Below are 23,941 nucleotides of genomic sequence, written 5' to 3' on the forward strand. Positions count from 1 at the left end.
AAGCCACCAATGAATGTGTCAATCAGCTTCACCTTAGTGGTTGTTGTTAGTCACGTCTAACACCTTTTCAAATCACCTCATTATAACACACAGTGGGAGTGGATGAGGTCATGACTGCAGGGTAAAATTAGTGTATAGGTTATGAACTAATTAATAGTTTATTAACAGTTTCTAAACTACTTATAAACCTTTTTCTACATTATAAAGTATACCTTAACACATAAAAAAAAAAAAACATGGTCAGCATCTTTGCTGCACATTCACATCGATTAGACGAATACATAATGTTCATTATGACGGCCTTTTTCTTTCAGTGAAAACATACCAGAGAAATCAAAAAAAGATGACAGTAGAGAAGATAAAATGGAAAAGGACAACCAAAGCGATACTCATTAACTCTTTCCACCCAACTGTCCTGTTCTGCCCCCTAGCGTTTATCACAGTGAATTACACACAGTATGGAAATACAACCACGTGCTACTTGTCACTAAAAACACATATATATATGGAGAAGAGCCTTTTGGTAGAAATAGGAAGAGAATACACACTAAATAATACAGCTAGAGAATATGACTTCCCCCTTTATCAGATGGAATATAAAAGTTAAAAGAATTAACACTAGCTTATTACTCTCGTGTGGCGCAGCGGTCGAAGGCACTGCATCTCAGTGTTATAGGTGTCACTACAGACACCCTGGTTCGAAACCAGGCTGTATCACAACCGGCCGTGATTGGGAGTACCATAGGATAATTGTCCCAGAGTAATCCGGGTTTGGCCGGTGTAGGCCGTCATTGTAAATAAGAACTTGTTCTTAAGTGACTTGCCCAGTTAAAACAAATTAATGAACACAATTTACATTTCACATAACCTGCCTCCTAGTGTGACACATTTCACATAACCTGCCTCCTAGTGTGACACATTTCACATAACCTGCCTCCTAGTGGAGACACTGACACATTTCACATAACCTGCCTCCTAGTGTGACACATTTCACATAACCTGCCTCCTAGTGGAGACACTGACACATTTCACATAACCTGCCTCCTAGTGGAGACACTGACACATTTCACAACCTGCCTCCTAGTGGCGACACTGACACATTTCACACACTTGCAGTCCAGTGGTTCAGATGAAACTGTTTATTGTGACTTCCTCTCTCCTTCTAGATCTATCCGCTACCTTTGAAGAAAGGAGCGTTAGCTAAATGATTCAAATAAAAATGTAAAACCAACTAGATGTAAACGCAAGAATAACAAAAAAATGACATCAACTTCCTCTCACATTTAGTACTAGTAAAATACTGATTAAAAGTGCTAGTGCATCAGAAGAAAAAAAATATATATTTTTAAACACAGAATTGCTTCCGTTTCTTTGTTACTTAAAAAAAGTCACAAAAATATGCATTGTCCTCATCTGCAAAAAAAAAAGAACAAAATCCAACTGCCAACATGGCAATCTATTTTCCATATTCTATAAAACAAGAGTATAAACATCTCCCAATACAAAGGCAGTTGTCTACAGTAACTGTTTAAATGGCATTATATTCTGTAACGTCCAAACTGAGTGATGTAAAACCTTGACACTGCATTTTGATAGACGTCATAGTGTCTCGGCAGGTAGCTAGATACATATATATATAAAAATAGCTACTAAGTTTGTACATCCGTCTACAACCGCAAGTCAAACCATCAAAGTGAACACGGTCACATTCACCTAGAATATGCTCAGTTGAACAGTAACAACTATGAGAATGTCAGTTGAATAATAATCTCAGTTGTACAGCAGGAGTCAGTTAAGTCCAACAGCGCATGGCTATACCCACTACCCCCCCCCCAAAAAAACCAGTCCTTTTGTATGAGCACCATACTGCTATAGAAAACATGATGTACTGTAAGGCACAGCAGGTACACAACTGGACTAAAAACATTATTTGGCATCAGGTTCCATCAAACATGTGACTATAGCCCTTTGTAAAGGTACCTGGACTTTGGTTGTTAATGTAGGATTAGGGTTGCAAAAAAGTCCCGAAACATTCCCAACGGCCCCTGCTTTTTCAGAAATCCCACTTGGAAGAATTTCAGGTTTGAGGAATCATTCATTACATATTCCTTCATGATTCTTAGAATCCTCCAAGCAGGGAATTCTGAAGAAAAAATACTTTCAGAATTTTGGGAAATGTTCCAGATTCAGGCTCCATGTTTACAACCCTAGACAGGATTAAGATCGAGGTAACCCTGACTGTCCTGTTCGGATCAGCTGGGGGAGATCTCAGACACTATGGGGAAGGATGGGAACGTAGGACAGGAGTCTCTGTGTTTCAGTTTAAACATGAGTTGCTCTTTCTCCTGGGTGAGCCTCTGACAGAGACCTGCCTGCCTGTCTAATGCCCCTTGGAGGTCCTGGTGCTCCTTGGAGAGCTGCCTACAGACAGGAGCACAGGGAAGGAGATATATTAGAAGAGAACACATATTTATCAACATTGATAGTTTAGCACAGAAAGACATTGATAAAACAAATCTGTAGCAAAGTACTTTATAATCAGTCTTTTGCTGACCTCAAATGACTATTCTTCACCAAAATCCTACATGCATTGTCATAAGTAGAAGTAGCACCAAAAACTCATCTATATTAACTACACAAGTTTGGATAGTGAAATTTTACTTTTACACTCTCAAGTACTGTAAACTGCCATAACTTGCTTCCACTATGAAATATCCTTTCCACTTTCTCCACCAAGTGGCGCCAGATTCACATCTTATGTAAAAGCCATAGCCATTTCCTACATTTGAGTTCGGTTGAACAGAACTTGTTAACTTTGTTAATCTATTTACAGCCTTGTTGCCATGTATTCTTCTACAATGTGACTTCCTGGTAACAACATTAACTCCAGGGTAACTGACTGTTCCAAACAGAGAGACAGAGACGGTGTGGATATCATATGGTCTTACTGTAGAAGGCTTTGATGGTTGTCGATACGAACCCTCAGGTCCTCATTGTTCTGTAGAACATTTATGACCTGGTCTTCTAGAGACAGATTCTTCTCCACCTGTCAGGGTAGAAAGAAAAAAAAGTAAGGACCCAAAAAGCAATCAGGGTGGTGAAGACAACATGTTGACATTCACAGACTTTGTGAAACTATAACCCAGAGTATTTTTTGACAACGCAGAGGACCTCAGATTTCTCGTTTCGGTTTGATTTCCTCCGTAAAGTATTGAAGGTAGACTCGTCTTCTTTATTATACAGTTTAAATAAAGAATGACTTGAATTAGACTATAGCAGAAATCTCAAAGAGTCAGGTGCCTGGACTAGTCTGTCGGCCAGTCCATGTCCCAGTTCCCTACCAGAACCTGCATCTGTAGCAGTTTGTTCCCCTGCGCCTGAATAAGTTCACTCTTCATCTCAATGACAAACAGCAGACTCTCCTGCTCCAGCTCCCAGAATGCCCCAGGACTGCCGTGGGCCTGGGGAAAGAGGGAGCGAGAGAGGGAGGGCAAAGAGGGAGCGAGAAAGGGAGGGGAAAGAGGGAGCGAGAGAGGGAGGGGAAAAGAGAGAGAGGAGGAGAGGAAGAGTATAACATTAAACAGCATACTAATGAAACCTGGAGACCAGATGTCTAAAGCAACAGTCCAACTAAGTGAACTGGTTACAGGATCATGCACACGCCACGCAGAAACAAACACACTGTGTGTGCACACACACACACACCTGAATGTTCCGCTGCAGGTCCTTCTTGAAGGTAGACTGGTCAACTCTCTTCTTTAACTGATTGTACACATGTAGCTCTGTAGTCAGCTCCTCTACCTCCTCCTTTAAAAGAAAACCTACTGGTCAGTTCTGTACGTCCTAGTACACAGTTAGAAGGTAAGGGGTAGTGTATAGACCACAGTACATCAAAACAGGTGATACAAACTGATCAAGTTAAAGAGACAACTAAACACACACCTTCAACGTTCTCTCAACTGCCTGGTGGGTCTCTGTTAGTAGTTTTGTCTCATCACTCTGTATCATCTGCCATTCTGTAGGGGATAATAGGGATTTATTATGTAATTACACGGTCCGGAATAACATCAATGACTACTCATTCTAGAACCAACAAAATAAGTCAATGATCACTCATTCTAGAACCAACAGAATAACATCAGTCAATGATCACTCATTCTAGAACCAACAAAATAACATCAATGACTACTCATTGTAGAACCAACAGAATAACAAACAAAATAACATCAATGACTACTCATTCTAGAACCAACAGAATAACATCAATGACTACTCATTCTAGAACCAACAGAATAACATCAATGACTACTCATTCTAGAACCAACAAAATAAGTCAATGATCACTCATTCTAGAACCAACAGAATAACAGTCAATGATCACTCATTCTAGAACCAACAAAATAACATCAATGACTACTCATTGTAGAACCAACAGAATAACAAACAAAATAACATCAATGACTACTCATTCTAGAACCAACAGAATAACATCAATGACTACTCATTCTAGAACCAACAGAATAACATCAATGACTACTCATTCTAGAACCAACAGAATAACATCAATGACTACTCATTCTAGAACCAACAGAATAACATCAATGACTACTCATTCTAGAACCAACAGAATAACATCAATGACTACTCATTCTAGAACCAACAGAATAACATCAATGACTACTCATTCTAGAACCAACAGAATAACATCAATGACTACTCATTCTAGAACCAACAGAATAACATCAATGACTACTCATTCTAGAACCAACAGAATAACATCAATGACTACTCATTCTAGAACCAACAGAATAACATCAATGACTACTCATTCTAGAACCAACAGAATAACATCAATGACTACTCATTCTAGAACAAATAGAAAACAAAATGCAGTTCCAAAACAAAATAATCAATATGGTTATTAGATGTACAGAAGTTATTTCACATGCTGTAGTCTTGCCTTCCAGCTGTCTCTTGTGCTGCTCTGCGATCCTCTGGCTCTTCTCCACATAGAGAACAGTCAGGTCAGCAGCTGTCTCTGTTTCCACCTGGAGATGATCAACACCACAAGGAAAGGGGTTGAAGCCATGTACAGCCTCACTTGTCATAGGAGCTAGACAAAGTGAATATCAAGTAAACAGTGAGATCTTTGTTATATAAACAAGTGTATAATACCAGATGAGCCAGCCATAACTCAGTTGTAGCAGGTGTGTAATACCAGATGAGCCAGCCATAACTCACTGTATACCAGGTGTATAATACCAGATGAGCCAGCCATAACTCACTGTTGTGCCAGGCGTATAATACCAGATGAGCCAGCCATAACTCACTGTTGTGCCAGGTGTATAATACCAGATGAGCCAGCCATAACTCACTGCTCAACCAGACCATGCCAATATGAGGACAGACAACATTTAACAATCCAACTGGCTGCTACAAACCAATCACTCAATACACCATAAACCTTCCAAGACTTCTCATTCTTACTTTGTCAACTATGTTTGCACAAATCACTGCCCCCCCCCTTTCTGGAAAGGCATTGTGATCCCAAAGCACCCAAACAGGTCTAGGCAGCATCCCAAACTGAACCCTATTCCCTACTTAGAGCGCTACTTTTGAGCAGAGCCCTATGAGATGTTGTGTCCACAACGGCACCCTCTTGCTCTGTTGACAGGTTTACAAATCCATAGCCAGAGAACTTTGCAGGCGATCGCACCCGCTGTAGGTAGTCACAATACAAACACACCAAATAGATTGTGTAATGGAAAAGCATGTGTTTATTATCTCTGACAGCTGTAAAATATATAGGACTTGACATCATGTTATTGTGCTGCTCTGGTTATTCTGCATTTCAGCTTGTGCCGACTTGAAGCTGCACATCCTGGAAACATAGGTCGTGTCACAAATGGCACCCTATTCCTTATGTAGTGAACTACTTTTACCAGGGCTCATAGAGACTATATAGGGAATAGGGTGCCATTTTGGACACAACCACTATGAGACCTCAATTCAAAAAGAAACTCTGTAATTAAAATGCAAAATCACAATGCAATCCTGCAGGAAGAGCAGAAATATTTTCTCTGATCTGCTTAGTAATAATAATGATGTCCACATATACCTTAGTAGTGGCTATGTGGTTCACACTAATTAATACTAATGCCCTTTTCATACTATTGTTCCAACTGTACTGTGTTGGCAAGGATATGTTCTTTTCACATTATCCTCTCCAACCCGGTTCCGGCAACTATAGAGGATATACTGTATAAACAGGCCAGTCCAGTACAGTTGGTTAGGCTCTGCTCAGCAAAGTAGTGTGGAAAGGGTACATGGTGAATGTACACTGAACAAAAATATCAAAACGCAACATGTAAAGTGTTGGTCCCATGTTTCCAACATAAAAGATGCCAGAAATGTTCCATCCGAACAAAAAGCTTTTCTCTCAGATTGTTCACACGTGTTTACATCCCTGTTAGTGAGCATTTCTCCTTTACAAAGATAATCCATCCACCTGACAGGTGTGGCATATCAACATGATCATTACACAGGTGCACCTTGTGCCGGGGACAATAAAAAGGCCACTAAAACGTGCAGTTGTCTCACAACACACAACCACAGATGTCTCAAGTTAAGGGGGCACGCAATTGGCATGCTGACTACAGGACGTCCACCAGAGCTGTTGCCAGAGAACTTAATGTTAATTTCGCTACCATAAGCCGCCTCCAACATTGTTTTAGAGAATTTTGTAGTATGTCTCGCCCGCCTCACAACTGCAGACCATGTGTTTGGCATCGTGTGGGCGAGTGGTTTGCTGATGCCAACGTTGTGAACAGTGTCCCGTGGTGGTGGTGGGGTTATGGTATGAGCAGGCATAAACTACAGACAACGAACACAATTTCATTTTATTGTTGGCCACCCTGGGGCGGCAGGGTAGCCTAGTGGTTAGAGCGTTGGACTAGTAACCGGAAGGTTGCAAGTTCAAACCCCCGAGCTGACAAGGTACAAATCTGTCGTTCTGCCCCTGAACAGGCAGTTAACCCACTATTCCTAGGCCGTCATTGAAAATAAGAATCTGTTCTTAACTGACTTGCCGAGTTAAATAAAAAGGTAAAAAAAAAAAAAAAAAAAAAGAGATCCTGAGGCCCTACTACTGACTCTGAAAAACACCATAATAAAGATGCTGTAGGCATGAGGACTGCAATAAATTGCAATGTCCATACTATGAGATGCCTAAGACAGCGCTAAAGGGAGACAAGACGGACAGCTGATCATCCTCACCGTGGCAGACCACGTGTAACACCTGCACAGGATCGGTACATCCGAACATCACACCTGAGTTACACCAGGAATGCACAATCCCTCTATCAGTGCTCAGACTGTCCGCAATAGGCTGAGAGAGGCTGGACTGAGGGCTTGTAGGCCTGTTGTAAGGCAGGTCCTCACCAGACATCACTGGCAACAACGTCGCCTATGGGCACAAACCCACCATCACTGGACCAGACAGGACTGGCAAAAAGTGCTCTTCACTGATAAGTTGCGGTTTTGTCTCACCAGGGGTGATGGTCGGATTTGAGATTATCGTGGAAGGAATGAGCGTTACACCGAGGCCTGTACTCTGGAGCGGGATCGATTTGGAGGTGGAGGGTCCATCATGGTCTGGGGCGGTGTGTCACAGCATCATCGGACTGAGCTTGTTGTCATTGCAGGCAATCTCAACGCTGTGCATTACAGGGAAGACATCCTCCTCCCTCATTTGCAGTCCATGAGGAAGAGATGCACTGCAATACTTAATGCAGCTGGTGGCCACACCAGATACTGACTGTTACTTTTGATTTTGACCCCCCTTTGTTCAGGGACACATTATTCAATTTCTGTTAGTCACATGTCTGTGGAACTTGTTCAGTTTGTGTCTCAGTTGTTGAATCTTGTTATGTACAAAACACAAATATTTACACGTTAAGTTTGCTGAAAACAAACTTAGTTGACAGTGAGAGGACATTTCTTTTTGCTGAGTATACGGTATATGGTGAATGTAAAAATGGTACAGGGTATAGGTATAAGGTAAAGGGTATATGAAGGGCTGGAGGTAAAACTCCAGCTGGAGAAGAGGCTTGGGAAACACTAGTGAGCTGAGGGTTAGGGGTTAGGGAAGGGTGCTAGCAGTTACTACCTACCTTCTCAGCAGGGCCGGTGGTCCTTGCCGTTCTGCCACAAAACTAGAATAGTCCCAGTAAGCAAAATTATGTTGAAAAGACAGGTGAAAAACATTTTCCAGACGTTGAAGTTGAACCTAATTTAGGTTCTGAATGAAAGGTGAATTATTTTCCAGGATGTTTTCAACATTCTGTTTCCAGGATGTTGAAAATGTGTATTTTCTAGATGTTGAAGAGATTGAAAGGCATTAGCTTCAGTCCGTGCTTACCAAGGTGTAGCCTACAGTGTTGCCCGAAACTACATATTATAAACACCCACCCATGTGGTAGAGGCCCACCCATGTGGTAGAGGCCCACCCATGTGGTAGAGGCCCACCATTTGTAAAACAAGCTTTATTAGTCCTGATTCTTGTGACTTATTGATTTGGCTATTTAAGCTCTGAATATCAGCTACCCAACTTTATCAGGACTTATCGTGAGCCTGTTGGCAGGAAATGCAGAACTATTTTATTTTTCACTATGATCAGCTTGTCAAAAATGTATAGATACAAACTTGAAAACACTGATCATGACAACGGGGTGAGCCTTAGACCACAGATGATGCATGTCTGTTCTAACCAAATAGATAGGATGGGCAACCAGGATGGATAGGTAACTCTTTAAACCACTTTTTATAGACCATAAATCCACTACTACATTAAGTGTGCTCTGAACCACAGCATCACGGAGAAGCACGGCCGGCCCGCTCATTAGGCAGGACTAGGCAGCCGCTTGTGGCGGCAGATTGACGAGGGCAACATTTTCTGACCGTTGGGCCAGTAACAGAAAGGATGCTGGTTCGAATCCCCAAGCTGACTAGGTGAAAAATCTGCCAATGTGCCCTTGAGCAAGGCACTTAACCCTAAATTCTCCTGTATGTCGCTCTGGATAAGAGCATCTGCTAAAATGACTAAACGGTCTAATGTTATGAGCCCAATTCCCTGGATCACCTACAGTGCCTTCAGAAAGGATCCAGATTTTGTGAGGTAACAGCCTCACTCTAAAATTGGTTACATACATTTTTTCCCGCCTCATCAATTGACACACAATACCCCATAACTACAAAGCAAAAAATAAATAAAAAAAATAAAAAAAACAGGTTTTTAGAAATGTATTACAAATAAAAACCTAAATAACACATTTCTGAAGTATTCAGACCCTTTACTCAGCACTTTGTTGAAGCATCTTTGGCAGTGACTACAGCCTTGAGTCTTTTTGGGTATGACGCTACAAGCTTGAGTTGGCACACCTGTATTTGGGTAGTTTCTCCCATTCTCCTCTGTAGATCCTCTCAAGCTCTGTCAGGTTGGATGGGAAGCGTTGCTTCACAGCTATTTTCAGGTCTCTCCAGAGTTGTTCAATCGGGTTCAAGTCCGGGCCACTCAAGGACATTGAGACTTGTCCCGAAGCTACTCGCCGCTGAGAAACAGCCCCACAGCAGAACAGAGAATCTTGTTTCTCATGGTCTGAGAGTATTTAGGTGCCTTTTGGCCAACTCCAAGCGGGCTGTCACGTGCCTGTTACTGAAGAGTGACTTCCGTCTGGACACTCTACCAGAAAGGCCTGATTGGTGGAGAGCTGCTGAGATGGGAGAACCTTCCAGAAGGACAACCATCTCCACAGAGGAACTGTAGAGCTCTGTCAGAATGACCATCGGGTTCTTGGTCACCTCCCTGACCAAGGCCCTTCTCCCCCGATTGCTCAGTTTTGCCGGGCGGACAGCTGTAGGAAGAGTCTTGGTGGTTCCAAACTTCTTCCATTTAAGAATGATGGAGGCCACTGTGTTCAACGCTGAAGAAATGTTTTGGTCCAATCAATTAAATTTACCACAGGTGTTCTCCAATCAAGTTGTAGAAACATCTCAAGGATGATCAATGGAAACAGGATGCACATTACCTGAAGTTCATGTCTCATAGCAAGGGTCTGAATACTTTTGTAAATAAGGTACCAGATTTTTATTTTTAATAGAGCCGTTTTCGCTCTCATTATGGAGTAGTGTGTGTAGAATAATGCTGTAATGTAACAAAATGTGAAAAAAAGTCAAGGGGTCTGAATACTTTTCCGAAGGCACGTTACCTTCTCAGTGATGTTGTGGACCGGGAAACAGAGCGGTCTACGGGGTTAGCTCCCTTCTCAGTGATGTTGTGGACCAGGAAACAGAGCGGTCTACGGGGTTAGCTCCCTTCTCAGTGATGTTGTGGACCAGGAAACAGAGCGGTCTACGGGGTTAGCTCCCTTCTCAGTGATGTTGTGGACCAGGAAACAGAGCGGTCTATGGGGTTAGCTCCCTTCTCAGTGATGTTGTGGACCAGGAAACAGAGCGGTCTATGGGGTTAGCTCCCTTCTCAGTGATGTTGTGGACCAGGAAACAGAGCGGTCTATGGGGTTAGCTCCCTTCTCAGTGATGTTGTGGACCAGGAAACAGAGCGGTCTATGGGGTTAGCTCCCTTCTCAGTGATGTTGTGGACCAGGAAACAGAGCGGTCTATGGGGTTAGCTCCCTTCTCAGTGATGTTGTAGACCAGGAAACAGAGCGGTCTATGGGGTTAGCTCCCTTCTCAGTGATGTTGTGGACCAGGAAACAGAGCGGTCTATGGGGTTAGCTCCCTTCTCAGTGATGTTGTGGACCAGGAAACAGAGCGGTCTATGGGGTTAGCTCCCTTCTCAGTGATGTTGTGGACCAGGAAACAGAGCGGTCTATGGGGTTAGCTCCCTTCTCAGTGATGTTGTGGACCAGGAAACAGAGCGGTCTATGGGGTTAGCTCCCTTCTCAGTGATGTTGTGGACCAGGAAACAGAGCGGTCTATGGGGTTAGCTCCCTTCTCAGTGATGTTGTGGACCAGGAAACAGAGCGGTCTATGGGGTTAGCTCCCTTCTCAGTGATGTTGTGGACCAGGAAACAGAGCGGTCTATGGGGTTAGCTACCTTCTCAGTGATGTTGTGGACCAGGAAACAGAGCGGTCTATGGGGTTAGCTCCCTTCTCAGTGATGTTGTGGACCAGGAAACAGAGCGGTCTATGGGGTTAGCTCCCTTCTCAGTGATGTTGTGGACCAGGAAACAGAGCGGTCTATGGGGTTAGCTCCCTTCTCAGTGATGTTGTGGACCAGGAAACAGAGCGGTCTATGGGGTTAGCTCCCTTCTCAGTGATGTTGTGGACCAGGAAACAGAGCGGTCTATGGGGTTAGCTACCTTCTCAGTGATGTTGTGGACCAGGAAACAGAGCGGTCTATGGGGTTAGCTACCTTCTCAGTGATGTTGTGGACCAGGAAACAGAGCGGTCTATGGGGTTAGCTACCTTCTCAGTGATGTTGTGGACCAGGAAACAGAGCGGTCTATGGGGTTAGCTCCCTTCTCAGTGATGTTGTGGACCAGGAAACAGAGCGGTCTATGGGGTTAGCTCCCTTCTCAGTGATGTTGTGGACCAGGAAACAGAGCGGTCTATGGGGTTAGCTCCCTTCTCAGTGATGTTGTGGACCAGGAAACAGAGCGGTCTATGGGGTTAGCTACCTTCTCAGTGATGTTGTGGACCAGGAAACAGAGCGGTCTATGGGGTTAGCTACCTTCTCAGTGATGTTGTGGACCAGGAAACAGAGCGGTCTATGGGGTTAGCTACCTTCTCAGTGATGTTGTGGACCAGGGCTCTCTATGGGGTTAGCTACCTTCTCAGTGATGTTGTGGACCAGGAAACAGAGCGGTCTATGGGGTTAGCTACCTTCTCAGTGATGTTGTGGACCAGGAAACAGAGCGGTCTATGGGGTTAGCTACCTTCTCAGTGATGTTGTGGACCAGGAAACAGAGCGGTCTATGGGGTTAGCTACCTTCTCAGTGATGTTGTGGACCAGGAAACAGAGCGGTCTATGGGGTTAGCTACCTTCTCAGTGATGTTGTGGACCAGGAAACAGAGCGGTCTATGGGGTTAGCTACCTTCTCAGTGATGTTGTGGACCAGGAAACAGAGCGGTCTATGGGGTTAGCTACCTTCTCAGTGATGTTGTAGACCAGGAAACAGAGCGGTCTATGGGGTTAGCTACCTTCTCAGTGATGTTATGGACCAGGAAACAGAGCGGTCTATGGGGTTAGCTACCTTCTCAGTGATGTTGTGGACCAGGAAACAGAGCGGTCTATGGGGTTAGCTACCTTCTCAGTGATGTTATGGACCAGGAAACAGAGCGGTCTATGGGGTTAGCTACCTTCTCAGTGATGTTGTGGACCAGGAAACAGAGCGGTCTATGGGGTTAGCTACCTTCTCAGTGATGTTGTGGACCAGGAAACAGAGCGGTCTATGGGGTTAGCTACCTTCTCAGTGATGTTGTGGACCAGGGCTCTCTATGGGGTTAGCTACCTTCTCAGTGATGTTGTGGACCAGGGCTCTCTATGGGGTTAGCTACCTTCTCAGTGATGTTGTGGACCAGGGCTCTCTATGGGGTTAGCTACCTTCTCAGTGATGTTGTGGACCAGGAAACAGAGCGGTCTATGGGGTTAGCTACCTTCTCAGTGATGTTGTGGACCAGGAAACAGAGCGGTCTATGGGGTTAGCTACCTTCTCAGTGATGTTGTGGACCAGGAAACAGAGCGGTCTATGGGGTTAGCTACCTTCTCAGTGATGTTGTGGACCAGGAAACAGAGCGGTCTATGGGGTTAGCTACCTTCTCAGTGATATTGTGGACCAGGAAACAGAGCGGTCTATGGGGTTAGCTACCTTCTCAGTGATGTTGTGGACCAGGAAACAGAGCGGTCTATGGGGTTAGCTACCTTCTCAGTGATGTTATGGACCAGGAAACAGAGCGGTCTATGGGGTTAGCTACCTTCTCAGTGATGTTGTGGACCAGGAAACAGAGCGGTCTATGGGGTTAGCTACCTTCTCAGTGATGTTGTGGACCAGGAAACAGAGCTCTCCTTTGGTTGGGTCTTTTAGTAGCTCCTCCCTCTCCTGGGTCCCGGAGGCAGACAGCACCTCCCGTAGGATCTTCAGCTGCCACTCATACTGACCCAGCTGCTTCTCCGTTTCTAGACCCACGTTCAGCTCCTCCAGAGGGACTTTACCTTGAGAGGAAACCAGGGTTGTATAATTCAGTAGGTAACAGAAGAAAACAGAAACATGGAGGGACTACCTGGACATGTCCAATAACAAATGCTTGTTTTTTTTCAACTTCTGAGGAAGTCATGTAATGCTCTAGTTTGGTGAACCACGTTCCGAATGATGATTCACCTGGAGACTTGTGCTAGCGCCACTAGCTAATGCCTATGTTTTAGCTCAGCATGCTAGGCTAACACAGTCTTGTTCACGTAGGCAGTTGTTGAAGGCATGATCCTGAGACCCATAATTACATGGCAACAGAGAACACTTTGAGTACAACAGAGTACACAAGTACACCTGTTGAGCATTCTAATGCAGACAGAACAGTGTTTACACAGTGTTTAAAAGGCCATCCCAGTACCCAAAACTGACTGGTTGAAATTAGGTCATTTTGATGTCAATTTAATGAGTAATTCCAACCAGTTTCTGGGTGACATCATTTCAACCAACGGGATCATTGCAAAGTGTGTATCGGTTAACCTTTCAAATGTAACGGCAAAAATGTAGATTTCCGCCTAAATAGACAAAGCCACAAGTAACTGCTATTCATGTGTAATTGCATGATTCTGACATGCCAAAACTTGGTATATTTGGAAAGACGACATCTGGGAGATTATTTCCTCAATCAGAAGATGGGGGGGGGGGGTTACATAGTTCAGAATACACAAGATCAAGCACACACACAAAATAACCGGTGTTTTTTAAACATTTATTTTGAAAGTCATCTTTCATTGACAAGCTATAAGTGAATTACTGATGCCCAGAGCAGGAAACACATCAGATGGCTTCCAACAACATGTGGACAATATCATAAGTAATAAAAATGGAATTGATAGACCTGACAACTCAAAATGGGCAGATGTTCTAGTAAGTGGTGTCATTTGTGGTCACGGGACGTTTCCAAGTGTCCCTAAACCTCTCCAAAGTGGCATATGTCTGTAAATTAGATAATTCCAGTGCGATTGCATATTTGCAATTCCTAAATGCTATGTGTTCAGTATAAAACATTTCTACCATATGAACCTCACTCAAACATTGTGGAGTTATGGAGTGTCCAGGGTACATTCAAGTGTCCTTTCAACCTCTCCAAAGTGTCCGAAAGTGTCCTAATTTGGTAACTGCACTGTTTTTGCACACTGGATTAGTAACTAACTACTATTGTTCACTATAAAAGCTAAATTTCTACAACACCAACGTCTCTCAAACATTGTGGTGGTTTCAGGGGCACGCTCCAAAGTGCCTGAACATTTAGCCTAGGCATATCTAATGTATTGGTCCCACATACAAATGAACGCTTCACAAAAACAATATAAAAAGCAACAGATAATTTTAAAAAAGGTCTTATCAAACAAACTTGGTCACACACACACACACACACACATACACACACACATATACACATACACATACACATACACATACACATACACACACACACACCGTGTCCTTCACTAAAAAAATTAGCAAAAACATAAATAAGCTGAACAACTTACAAATGGCGTTCGTGTTCATTTTACATCCCAGGTGTAGATGATTAGATTTCACTTTCACCGTAGCTTGTGCATGTTGTGATAGTCTTTGAAGCAAGTCCCACTCTGACCAGGAAACAAAAAGTGAACTGGCATTTCTGACAGAAGATTGGACGTGGTTATTTCCCTAGTGGCATTCCTTTTTTCAAGAGGTCTGTGATAAGTGGATGAAGAACCATCAGACGGGGTGATTGACATAGCAGTGGGGGGGGGGTGAAGACCTTGACCGTGGGGGGGGGGGGGGGGCTTGCTGGGGAGGTGTGACCCCCAAACAGCATCATCAAAATCCTCTGCATCCTCCTGTGATGAATAAAATAAAGGGATATATTGTTGTAAGACAAACTGAATTACAGTTGACTACATTTACAAAAACAACATTATTGTAAAGTAAAAACTCTAATTTGTACAGTGACTCACATAAGTGTGAAGCACGCATGCGCACACACACACTGCAAACAGTAACACTTTGGAGACAAAGCAAGAGGTGAGAACCACAAATAAACAATGGCCATGAGAGTTTAGTGGCCTCTCCAAAGATACAAGGGTGAAACTTTGAACAGCAAACGAATATGAAACATCGACAATAACTACTTTGGAATTATAGAACATTGAAATGACTTGTTTCATATGTAAACTAAATCCAAATCATAAAAAGCAGACAACTTATAAAAAACAAATACATATAGTAAATAAGCTGTATCAAGTCATGAAAATAATTTACTTACAGATCTAAACGTGGATCCAATCCTTCTAGAAAGTTATCTTTTGTCGGCCGAGTCGAAATCCTTGTTGTCCAGATCGCTCCCCTGATCCGAGTCCGTCCAGTATTATATTCAAAGCTTCTATGTCGGTATACTTACTCATAGCCGTTTTCTTTTTAGCTTCCTTTTCAATATTCTTAGTTCTTACCCCGCCCTTGAGAAGCAATATTTTATGTTAAAGCGATAAAATGTTTACAATATAGTGGAGCGTGATTGGTGCGTCTCGTGTCTGAGCCAGGTAACAATAGTTCACATTACGCATAAAAAGGTTAGGCTTGCTTTATTCCACCCAGGTCAACTGCATATCCCTGAAAAGCTTATCTCAGTGGCTACAAGATTGTCAAGGTGCCATAGTAGCCAATCCTGTGTGTAATGGATGCCTACGGGATGTAAAGCAGAAAACGTCACATTTTTGATGCGCAAAGATAGACACTGGGTGGACGTTCGACGTGGCCACTAAGTCATACATCATCAAATAACATTAGCAATAGACTAGATGTGTTCCTACCAACCTAAGGATTAACTTCATACCCCTACATATGGCTATAGCTCAAACACAGACCTAATCGAAGCGTACATTGTAAGATGTTTGGTGAAAACGTTGTGTGAAATAAACATTTTGACCCTCGGGGCTGGTGATCAATAACGGTAGGTCACAGGCAGATAAATAACACATCGTCATGATCTGCGGAATCACCGCTTTCGGTGTGTATCGACGTGTTCCGTGTTTATTTAGTTTATGCTTCACAACGTTATGCTTCACAACGCTAACCGGAATGTAGGTAGCAGCCATCTTGAAATGAGGTCATCGGCTCAGCCTGCCGTTATACATTCGTATGCTCATATATATTAGCAAATCACAGCAACGATTTTAAGGCACAGCTCAATAGCCAAGATACTCAGCTTTCCGCAGACTGTGAATACCTTTCTCATACCAGACTGAATTTAACAAAACAGAGTCCCCAAATATGAATCAAACCCACAATCCTGGAGTTGCAAGCACCATACCAATGCCAATTGAGCTATACAGGAGGACAGTTATTATGTACTGGTTATTAGTGGGCCCAATAATAAAGAGGTCAGTATGGGTGCCTAGATTTTATAATGCATCAAGAGGCAGATTGATGTGTAAAACCCTCAGATGTAATAAAGAAAACCAGACAAGCAGTAGGAGAGGAGTCACAGTGTCAGTTTACAACATTACAGGAAACAACACCACTCACCTCCACCATCTTGATGGTTGTTGACCTTCTACAACACTCACCTCCTCCATCTTGATGGTTGTTGACCTTCAACAACACTCACCTCCTCCATCTTGATGGTTGTTGACCTTCAACACTCACCTCCTCCATCTTGATGGTTGTTGACCTTCTACAACACTACAGGAAACAACACCACTCACCTCCACCATCTTGATGGTTGTTGACCTTCTACAACACTCACCTCCTCCATCTTGATGGTTGTTGACCTTCCTTCAACAACACTCACCTCCTCCATCTTGATGGTTGTTGACCTTCTACAACACTACAGGAAACCACACCACTCACCTCCACCATCTTGATGGTTGTTGACCTTCCTTCAACAACACTCACCTCCTCCATCTTGATGGTTGTTGACCTTCTACAACACTCACCTCCTCCATCTTGATGGTTGTTGACATTCTACACCACTCACCTCCTCCATCTTGATGGTTGTTGACATTCTACAACACTACAGGAAACCACACCACTCACCTCCTCCATCTTGATGGTTGTTGACATTCTACAACACTACAGGAAACCACACCACTCACCTCCTCCATCTTGATGGTTGTTGACCTTCAACAACACTCACCTCCTCCATCTTGATGGTTGTTGACCTTCAACAACACTCACCTCCTCCATCTTGATGGTTGTTGACCTTCAACAACACTCACCTCCTCCATCTTGATGGTTGTTGACCTTCAACAACACTCACCTCCTCCATCTTGATGGTTGTTGACCTTCAACAACACTCACCTCCTCCATCTTGATGGTTGTTGACCTTCAACAACACTCACCTCCTCCATCTTGATGGTTGTTGACCTTCAACAACACTCACCTCCTCCATCTTGATGGTTGTTGACCTTCAACAACACTCACCTCCTCCATCTTGATGGTTGTTGACCTTCTACAACACTACAGGAAACCACACCACTCACCTCCACCATCTTGATGGTTGTTGACATTCTACAACACTACAGGAAACCACACCACTCACCTCCTCCATCTTGATGGTTGTTGACATTCTACAACACTACAGGAAACCACACCACTCACCTCCTCCATCTTGATGGTTGTTGACCTTCCTTCAACAACACTCACCTCCTCCATCTTGATGGTTGTTGACCTTCTACAACACTCACCTCCTCCATCTTGATGGTTGTTGACATTCTACACCACTCACCTCCTCCATCTTGATGGTTGTTGACATTCTACAACACTACAGGAAACCACACCACTCACCTCCTCCATCTTGATGGTTGTTGACATTCTACAACACTACAGGAAACCACACCACTCACCTCCTCCATCTTGATGGTTGTTGACCTTCAACAACACTCACCTCCTCCATCTTGATGGTTGTTGACCTTCAACAACACTCACCTCCTCCATCTTGATGGTTGTTGACCTTCAACAACACTCACCTCCTCCATCTTGATGGTTGTTGACCTTCAACAACACTCACCTCCTCCATCTTGATGGTTGTTGACCTTCAACAACACTCACCTCCTCCATCTTGATGGTTGTTGACCTTCAACAACACTCACCTCCTCCATCTTGATGGTTGTTGACCTTCAACAACACTCACCTCCTCCATCTTGATGGTTGTTGACCTTCAACAACACTCACCTCCTCCATCTTGATGGTTGTTGACCTTCTACAACACTACAGGAAACCACACCACTCACCTCCACCATCTTGATGGTTGTTGACATTCTACAACACTACAGGAAACCACACCACTCACCTCCTCCATCTTGATGGTTGTTGACATTCTACAACACTACAGGAAACCACACCACTCACCTCCTCCATCTTGATGGTTGTTGACCTTCCTTCAACAACACTCACCTCCTCCATCTTGATGGTTGTTGACCTTCTACAACACTCACCTCCTCCATCTTGATGGTTGTTGACTTCCTTCACTGTTTTCTCCTCCTTCGCTTTGTTTTTCCTCTAAAAATATACAGAAAAGACAATGTTGTCATTGATCAACACGGGTCTAGTTCCCACAATATTAAACACGGTCTTATTTAACCATATCTGGGTAAATTAGAGGACATTATGGTACACAAAATACCTAAAGACAGTTCGCACCCCGTTTCACTTTGTTTTTCCTCTACAAGGAGAAAAGCGTGGGGTCTGATGTAGGAATACATTATGACTATATCTCAGCATATTACAGATACACCAAAGCACTGAGAATACCTCAACACTGAGAATACCTCAACACTGAGAATACCTCAACACTGAGAATACCTCAACACTGAGAATACCTCAACACTGAGAATACCTCAACACTATTTGAGATGTTTTGAAGTTACCAGGGAAACCATAACTTTGTAAACTAAAGCAGGGTAGGAGCTTATGTAAAGCTTCTGATGGGTGCTTGACCCATATTGCTCTCTGACTGGGAGTGAGTCGTACCCACATGACTGGAAATTAATCTAATTAAATTAATAATTTGTTTGTTCAAAAGTTATATAAACATGTCCATGCTACAGAGTTCATATTTGTACAATGTGTTACACTGCTTTACTTCAAACTGATCATACCAGTACTTGTGGAGCCTTAATAAACATGTCTGCATTAGATACATCATGTTGGTGTAGAATAACCTATACTAGGTGAGCATAGATTATTACACTAAGGAGTTACAGCCAGGTCAATCATAACTGGTTTTGTAAGTAGGGCAACTCTAGCATAGGTCACTACTCAATATACCAAACTATTCCTAAACTGTCAAACAATACCAAGGTTCCTGACATGACTAGGATACCAGATCACACATTACATTGTGTCCGGTCCTCACTGTGTAGACTGAAGTATTACATCTGTGTAGACTGTAAAAAATAAAGTTGTATTGTCACAAACAGCAGATAAGTGTTGTTGTACTGGGTCAGTCAGAGTAGTATGATAGGTGTTGTTGTACTGGGTCAGTCAGAGTAGTACGATAGGTGCAGTGTAATGTGTTGTTTTACAGGGTCAGTCATGGTAGTACGATAGGTGTTGTTTTACAGGGTCAGTCATGGTAGTACGATAGGTGTTGTTTTACAGGGTCAGTCATGGTAGTACGATAGGTGTTGTTTTACAGGGTCAGTCATGGTAGTACGATAGGTGTTGTTTTACAGGGTCAGTCATGGTAGTACGATAGGTGTTGTTTTACAGGGTCAGTCATGGTAGTACGATAGGTGTTGTTTTACAGGGTCAGTCATGGTAGTACGATAGGTGTTGTTTTACAGGGTCAGTCATGGTAGTACGATAGGTGTTGTTTTACAGGGTCAGTCATGGTAGTACGATAGGTGTTGTTTTACAGGTTCAGTCATGGTAGTACGATAGGTGTTGTTTTACAGGGTCAGTCATGGTAGTACGATAGGTGTTGTTTTACAGGGTCAGTCATGGTAGTACGATAGGTGTTGTTTTACAGGGTCAGTCATGGTAGTATGATAGGTGTTAGGTGTTGTTTTACAGGGTCAGTCATGGTAGTATGATAGGTGTTAGGTGTTGTTTTACAGGGTCAGTCATGGTAGTATGATAGGTGCGCTTGAGCAAATTAGAGTTAAAGGCATTCAAACCAGCGACATTTCGGTTACTGGGCCAACGTTCTAACCGCTAGGCTACCTGCCACAATACAGTATGGCGGTCCATGGAGACCGGCCACCTCCTGATATAACACAACGTTATTCCACCACCACTAACGCTGTAGAAACACATACCAACATGCCAAACAACATGGCGTACCTGTTTTATTTGTGCCTGGAAAACAGTGTGTGTCCCAAATGGCACCCTATTCCCTACATAGTGCACTACTTTTGACCAGAGCCCTATGGCACCCTATTCCCTGATTAGTGCACTACTTTTTACTAGAGCCCTATGGACCCTGGTCTCATAGGGAGTTCACAACAACAGGAAGAGTGTGTCATATGGGACACAAGCCCAATAAAATACTATAATATCTAATATTCCAATAAGACAAGTGACTCCTGGAAGATAATGTAGAGACCAGTACAGCCTGTTTGTTTTATTACCTTCTTTAAGTCCCAGTAAAGGATCTTAAGTACACAAGTCCAGGAGCATATGTTGAAGAGGGTCTGGAAAGGCTCTCTTTAACACGACCATAAATCACATCTTCACTTCCTTCTCAGTATGCACATCCCAAACGGCACCCCATTCCCTATATAGTGCACTACTTTTGACCAAGGCCCATAGACCAGTGCCCAAAGTAGTGCACTACAGAGGGAATAGGGTACCATTTGGGACAGAGAGCCAGTCTCCACCGTCTTTTTAAACATAGGAGAAACTGCAACATGGAGGCATGTCTTCACTGACTAAACTCACAGGGAACATCCTAGCCCCATGGCAAACTGTATCCTACACAGGACTCCTAATGTTTACAAGTTCTTCCTGGCCCCAAGAGTACAAGGTTAAGATTGAATGTTTGGTGAGAAACATCTAGTTCAGGTATGCTCTCACAAGAGTTGAAAGAAACATCCCAAGGAGAGTGTAGAATAAAGATGTGTCCTGTCAAAGGACCACACATAGGAGACAGACATGTACCCCAGGCTGATAGAACTAGAAGAACAAAAAACAGCCCCTAAACTCAAAAGGAAATTCAGAAAACTAAAACCACATCTTCAATACAACATAGGACATTCAGACTTAGTTTTAAGGGATATTTAATTTAGACTGTGGTCGAGTCTAGCAGAGAAACAAATGTTCCTTGAGATTTCATTAACACTTGGCTGAGTCTCTTCATGTGGCATTTTCATCATGGTCCATATGGAGCCATATTGCTGTGTGTGTGTGTGTGTGTGTGTGTGTCTCTCTCGCTCGCTCTCCAGGCACTCTCTAGCAGAACTTCACACTTCTCCAGTTGCTTACGTCAACCAGCCAAACAGATGGTTTTGTGATCTGCTCTGCAGAAGCTGCCATACATCTTGCCAGTGGCTTGCCAGTGGCTTGCAGTACCTCTAAGTTCATGCTTACTTTGTGGAGGAGAAAAATATTTTCAATCTCAAGGAGAGTTAGGAGTGTTTATATCAAGCACCACCAGGTACCATTGATAAAATGAAGAAATCCACTCACATAGAATATTGGCTAAACAATCAAATAATTCCCTCTGCTTTTAAACTGTGTAAGTGGTCTCACTCATCTGGCAAACAGACATTGAAATTATATCCCCTTCAACTCAACGATTTATCTAGGTCTACCTCCTCTATGCCTCTGGGAAGTGGAACAAATCTGGGGTATCATTTGTGGATGGAACAAATCTGGGGTATCATTTGTGGATGGAACAAATCTGGGGTATCATTTGTGGATGGAACAAATCTGGGGTATCATTTGTGGATGGAACAAATCTGGGGTATCATTTGTGGATGGAACAAATCTGGGGTATCATTTGTGGATGGAACAAATCTGGGGTATCATTTGTGGATGGAACAAATCTGGGGTATCATTTGTGGATGGAACAAATCTGGGGTATCATTTGTGGATGTAATATAAACCTGTGCCACTGGTTGTAAATGTCAGAGGCAGTACTAGCACATTAATTAACTGTAGCCTAAAAACGACATTTAGTTGCATATTAAATATTACAGTTGCCATATCCTCAAGTCACTTCCTTTCCATCACAAACAGTGCAGTTTGTAGTTATTGGTTGTTGTCATAGAAAACACGAACTGGTCGCAATTGTAAATGAGAACTTCTCAACTTGCCTACCTGGTTAAATAAAGGTGAAATAAATAAATACAATCTGAACCATGTAGAAAAACCCAACATCTCACATGACCAGAAAGTAGAAACTTTGACAGATGTAATCCAATGACTACGCAAGGCTACAGGGTGTCAATCAATGAATGAATACAATGTACAATATACTGGTAATGATGACACAAAGACACTGAAGGATGAGATCATTGATACATTGTATCATCAGTGACTGTCAAGGTCTGGCCAACCTGCAACTTCTTATAAGTAATTACGGAAGAATTGCATCAGATGAGTTCCCTGCACCGCTACAATTGACAAGTAGGTTTCAAACTCGTGGGGTAGTCAGTATCAGAGGATCGACTCCATATCTTCAGTTATTTTCAGCGGTTTCAAAACGTAGAACACTTCGCACAAAATTGACTGATAGACTAAATCACGCGTTTCAAAAAGTTTGATGTTAATGAATATGTAATCTCGGTTGTAAAATCTACGAGATTAATGCACGTGGGAAATTAGGCTACACTAACAGTTTTTCTTTATCTATTTAAAAAATAAATTATCAACACGCCTGTACTGTGCCAGGAATCGGTGCGACAATGGCAGCTACAATAACAAAACATCACTTGGTTCGCTAATTGACTTCCTAGATGATTTCACAACAAATATGAATAAAACAATTTTTTTTGTGCAAATTCCGCCACACACCTTGCTGTGGCTGCAACCCATGCCTGCCCCGCGTCCACTCGTCACCCCGCGTCCACTCGTCACCCCTACCAGTCCTTTCCTAGAGTTACCAACTCTTCTGAACGCCGGGATGTGGTCGGGTCTCTCAAGACGTCTGTGTAGCTCACTCACAACAACTCACTCAAATCTACCAGATGGGCGGTTATTTTTCAAAACCACAATCACTGATTTCAAAACAATCTGGACAAACCTAAATACCCACGTTCAAGAAGGGGAAACAGTTTTAAAGGTCAGTGGATTGCGCATCCTGTTGCGCACAAATCTAATGATTTGAAATTTACCGTAATACACCGAAGACGCGACCCATCAGACAATACAATGATTTTCAACGAAAAAATAGGTTACCTAATCATGCGTTTTATCCATGGAAAATGTTTCCTTTTGCCTGAGCTATTTAATCATAGCAGGCCTATAATGTGTCCCCTGGAATATTGAATTCTCACTGTAATAAGACAAAAATAAAGAATTGTATGGATTGATCTGAATCTATCATTTTGTTTATAATACATTTTGGGGAACAGTCCATATGAAAGACACAAAAAAGTCGATGGAAATGTAATAGACACACAGTAGATCCATCCATCCATCCAGCCAGCCAGCCAGGGAGGGAGGGTTGTCAGAAGGGCATGGGCCTTCATGTTTTTACTTTACAGACTAATTCCTTCTCTGAGGAGCAGGTCATGCTGATCTTG

At 43.0% G+C, this 23,941-nt stretch overlaps 1 protein-coding gene and 1 long non-coding RNA gene across 12 annotated transcripts; both read right to left on the reverse strand.

Moving 5' to 3' along the window:
- Positions 1-1,124: 1,124 nt before the first annotated feature.
- On the reverse strand, positions 1,125-23,498 carry LOC109878348 (coiled-coil domain-containing protein 69-like). Of its 11 annotated transcripts, XM_031797784.1 has the most exons (10): positions 23,211-23,447; positions 18,689-18,752; positions 13,047-13,231; positions 8,172-8,213; positions 4,961-5,048; positions 3,943-4,016; positions 3,706-3,807; positions 3,342-3,461; positions 2,949-3,046; positions 1,125-2,421 (listed from the first exon to the last, which is right to left on the reverse strand). In XM_031797784.1, the coding sequence occupies exons 1-10, from the start codon at positions 23,229-23,231 to the stop codon at positions 2,253-2,255; spliced, it is 963 nt and encodes a 320-aa protein (XP_031653644.1). In that variant the 5' UTR covers positions 23,232-23,447; the 3' UTR covers positions 1,125-2,252. The 11 variants fall into 11 exon arrangements, with proteins under 11 accessions (XP_031653644.1, XP_020326199.1, XP_031653648.1 ...); XM_020470610.2 differs by lacking the exon at positions 8,172-8,213 and having other exon boundaries at positions 23,211-23,498; XM_031797788.1 differs by lacking the exons at positions 8,172-8,213; positions 18,689-18,752; positions 23,211-23,447 and adding exons at positions 14,759-18,409; positions 18,451-18,682.
- On the reverse strand, positions 11,292-13,040 carry LOC116355014 (uncharacterized). The gene is made up of 2 exons (XR_004204235.1): positions 11,849-13,040; positions 11,292-11,802 (listed from the first exon to the last, which is right to left on the reverse strand). It is a non-coding gene; the product is annotated as an uncharacterized LOC116355014 (long non-coding RNA).
- Positions 23,499-23,941: the final 443 nt, after the last annotated feature.

Source organism: Oncorhynchus kisutch, linkage group LG19, assembly GCF_002021735.2.
Source record: "Oncorhynchus kisutch isolate 150728-3 linkage group LG19, Okis_V2, whole genome shotgun sequence".
In the NCBI taxonomy this organism is placed as follows: domain Eukaryota; kingdom Metazoa; phylum Chordata; class Actinopteri; order Salmoniformes; family Salmonidae; genus Oncorhynchus; species Oncorhynchus kisutch.

Excerpts from the sequence above, each read along its gene's own strand:
- LOC109878348 (XM_031797784.1), bottom strand. The coding sequence starts at position 23,231 with ATGGGTTGCAGCCACAGCAAG. Across the intron at positions 8,214-13,046 it reads TCCACAACATCACTGAGAAG|TTTTGTGGCAGAACGGCAAG; the intron begins GTAGCTAACCCC and ends GGACTATTCTAG. Across the intron at positions 3,047-3,341 it reads TGCTACAGATGCAGGTTCTG|GTGGAGAAGAATCTGTCTCT; the intron begins GTAGGGAACTGG and ends CTACCCTGACAG.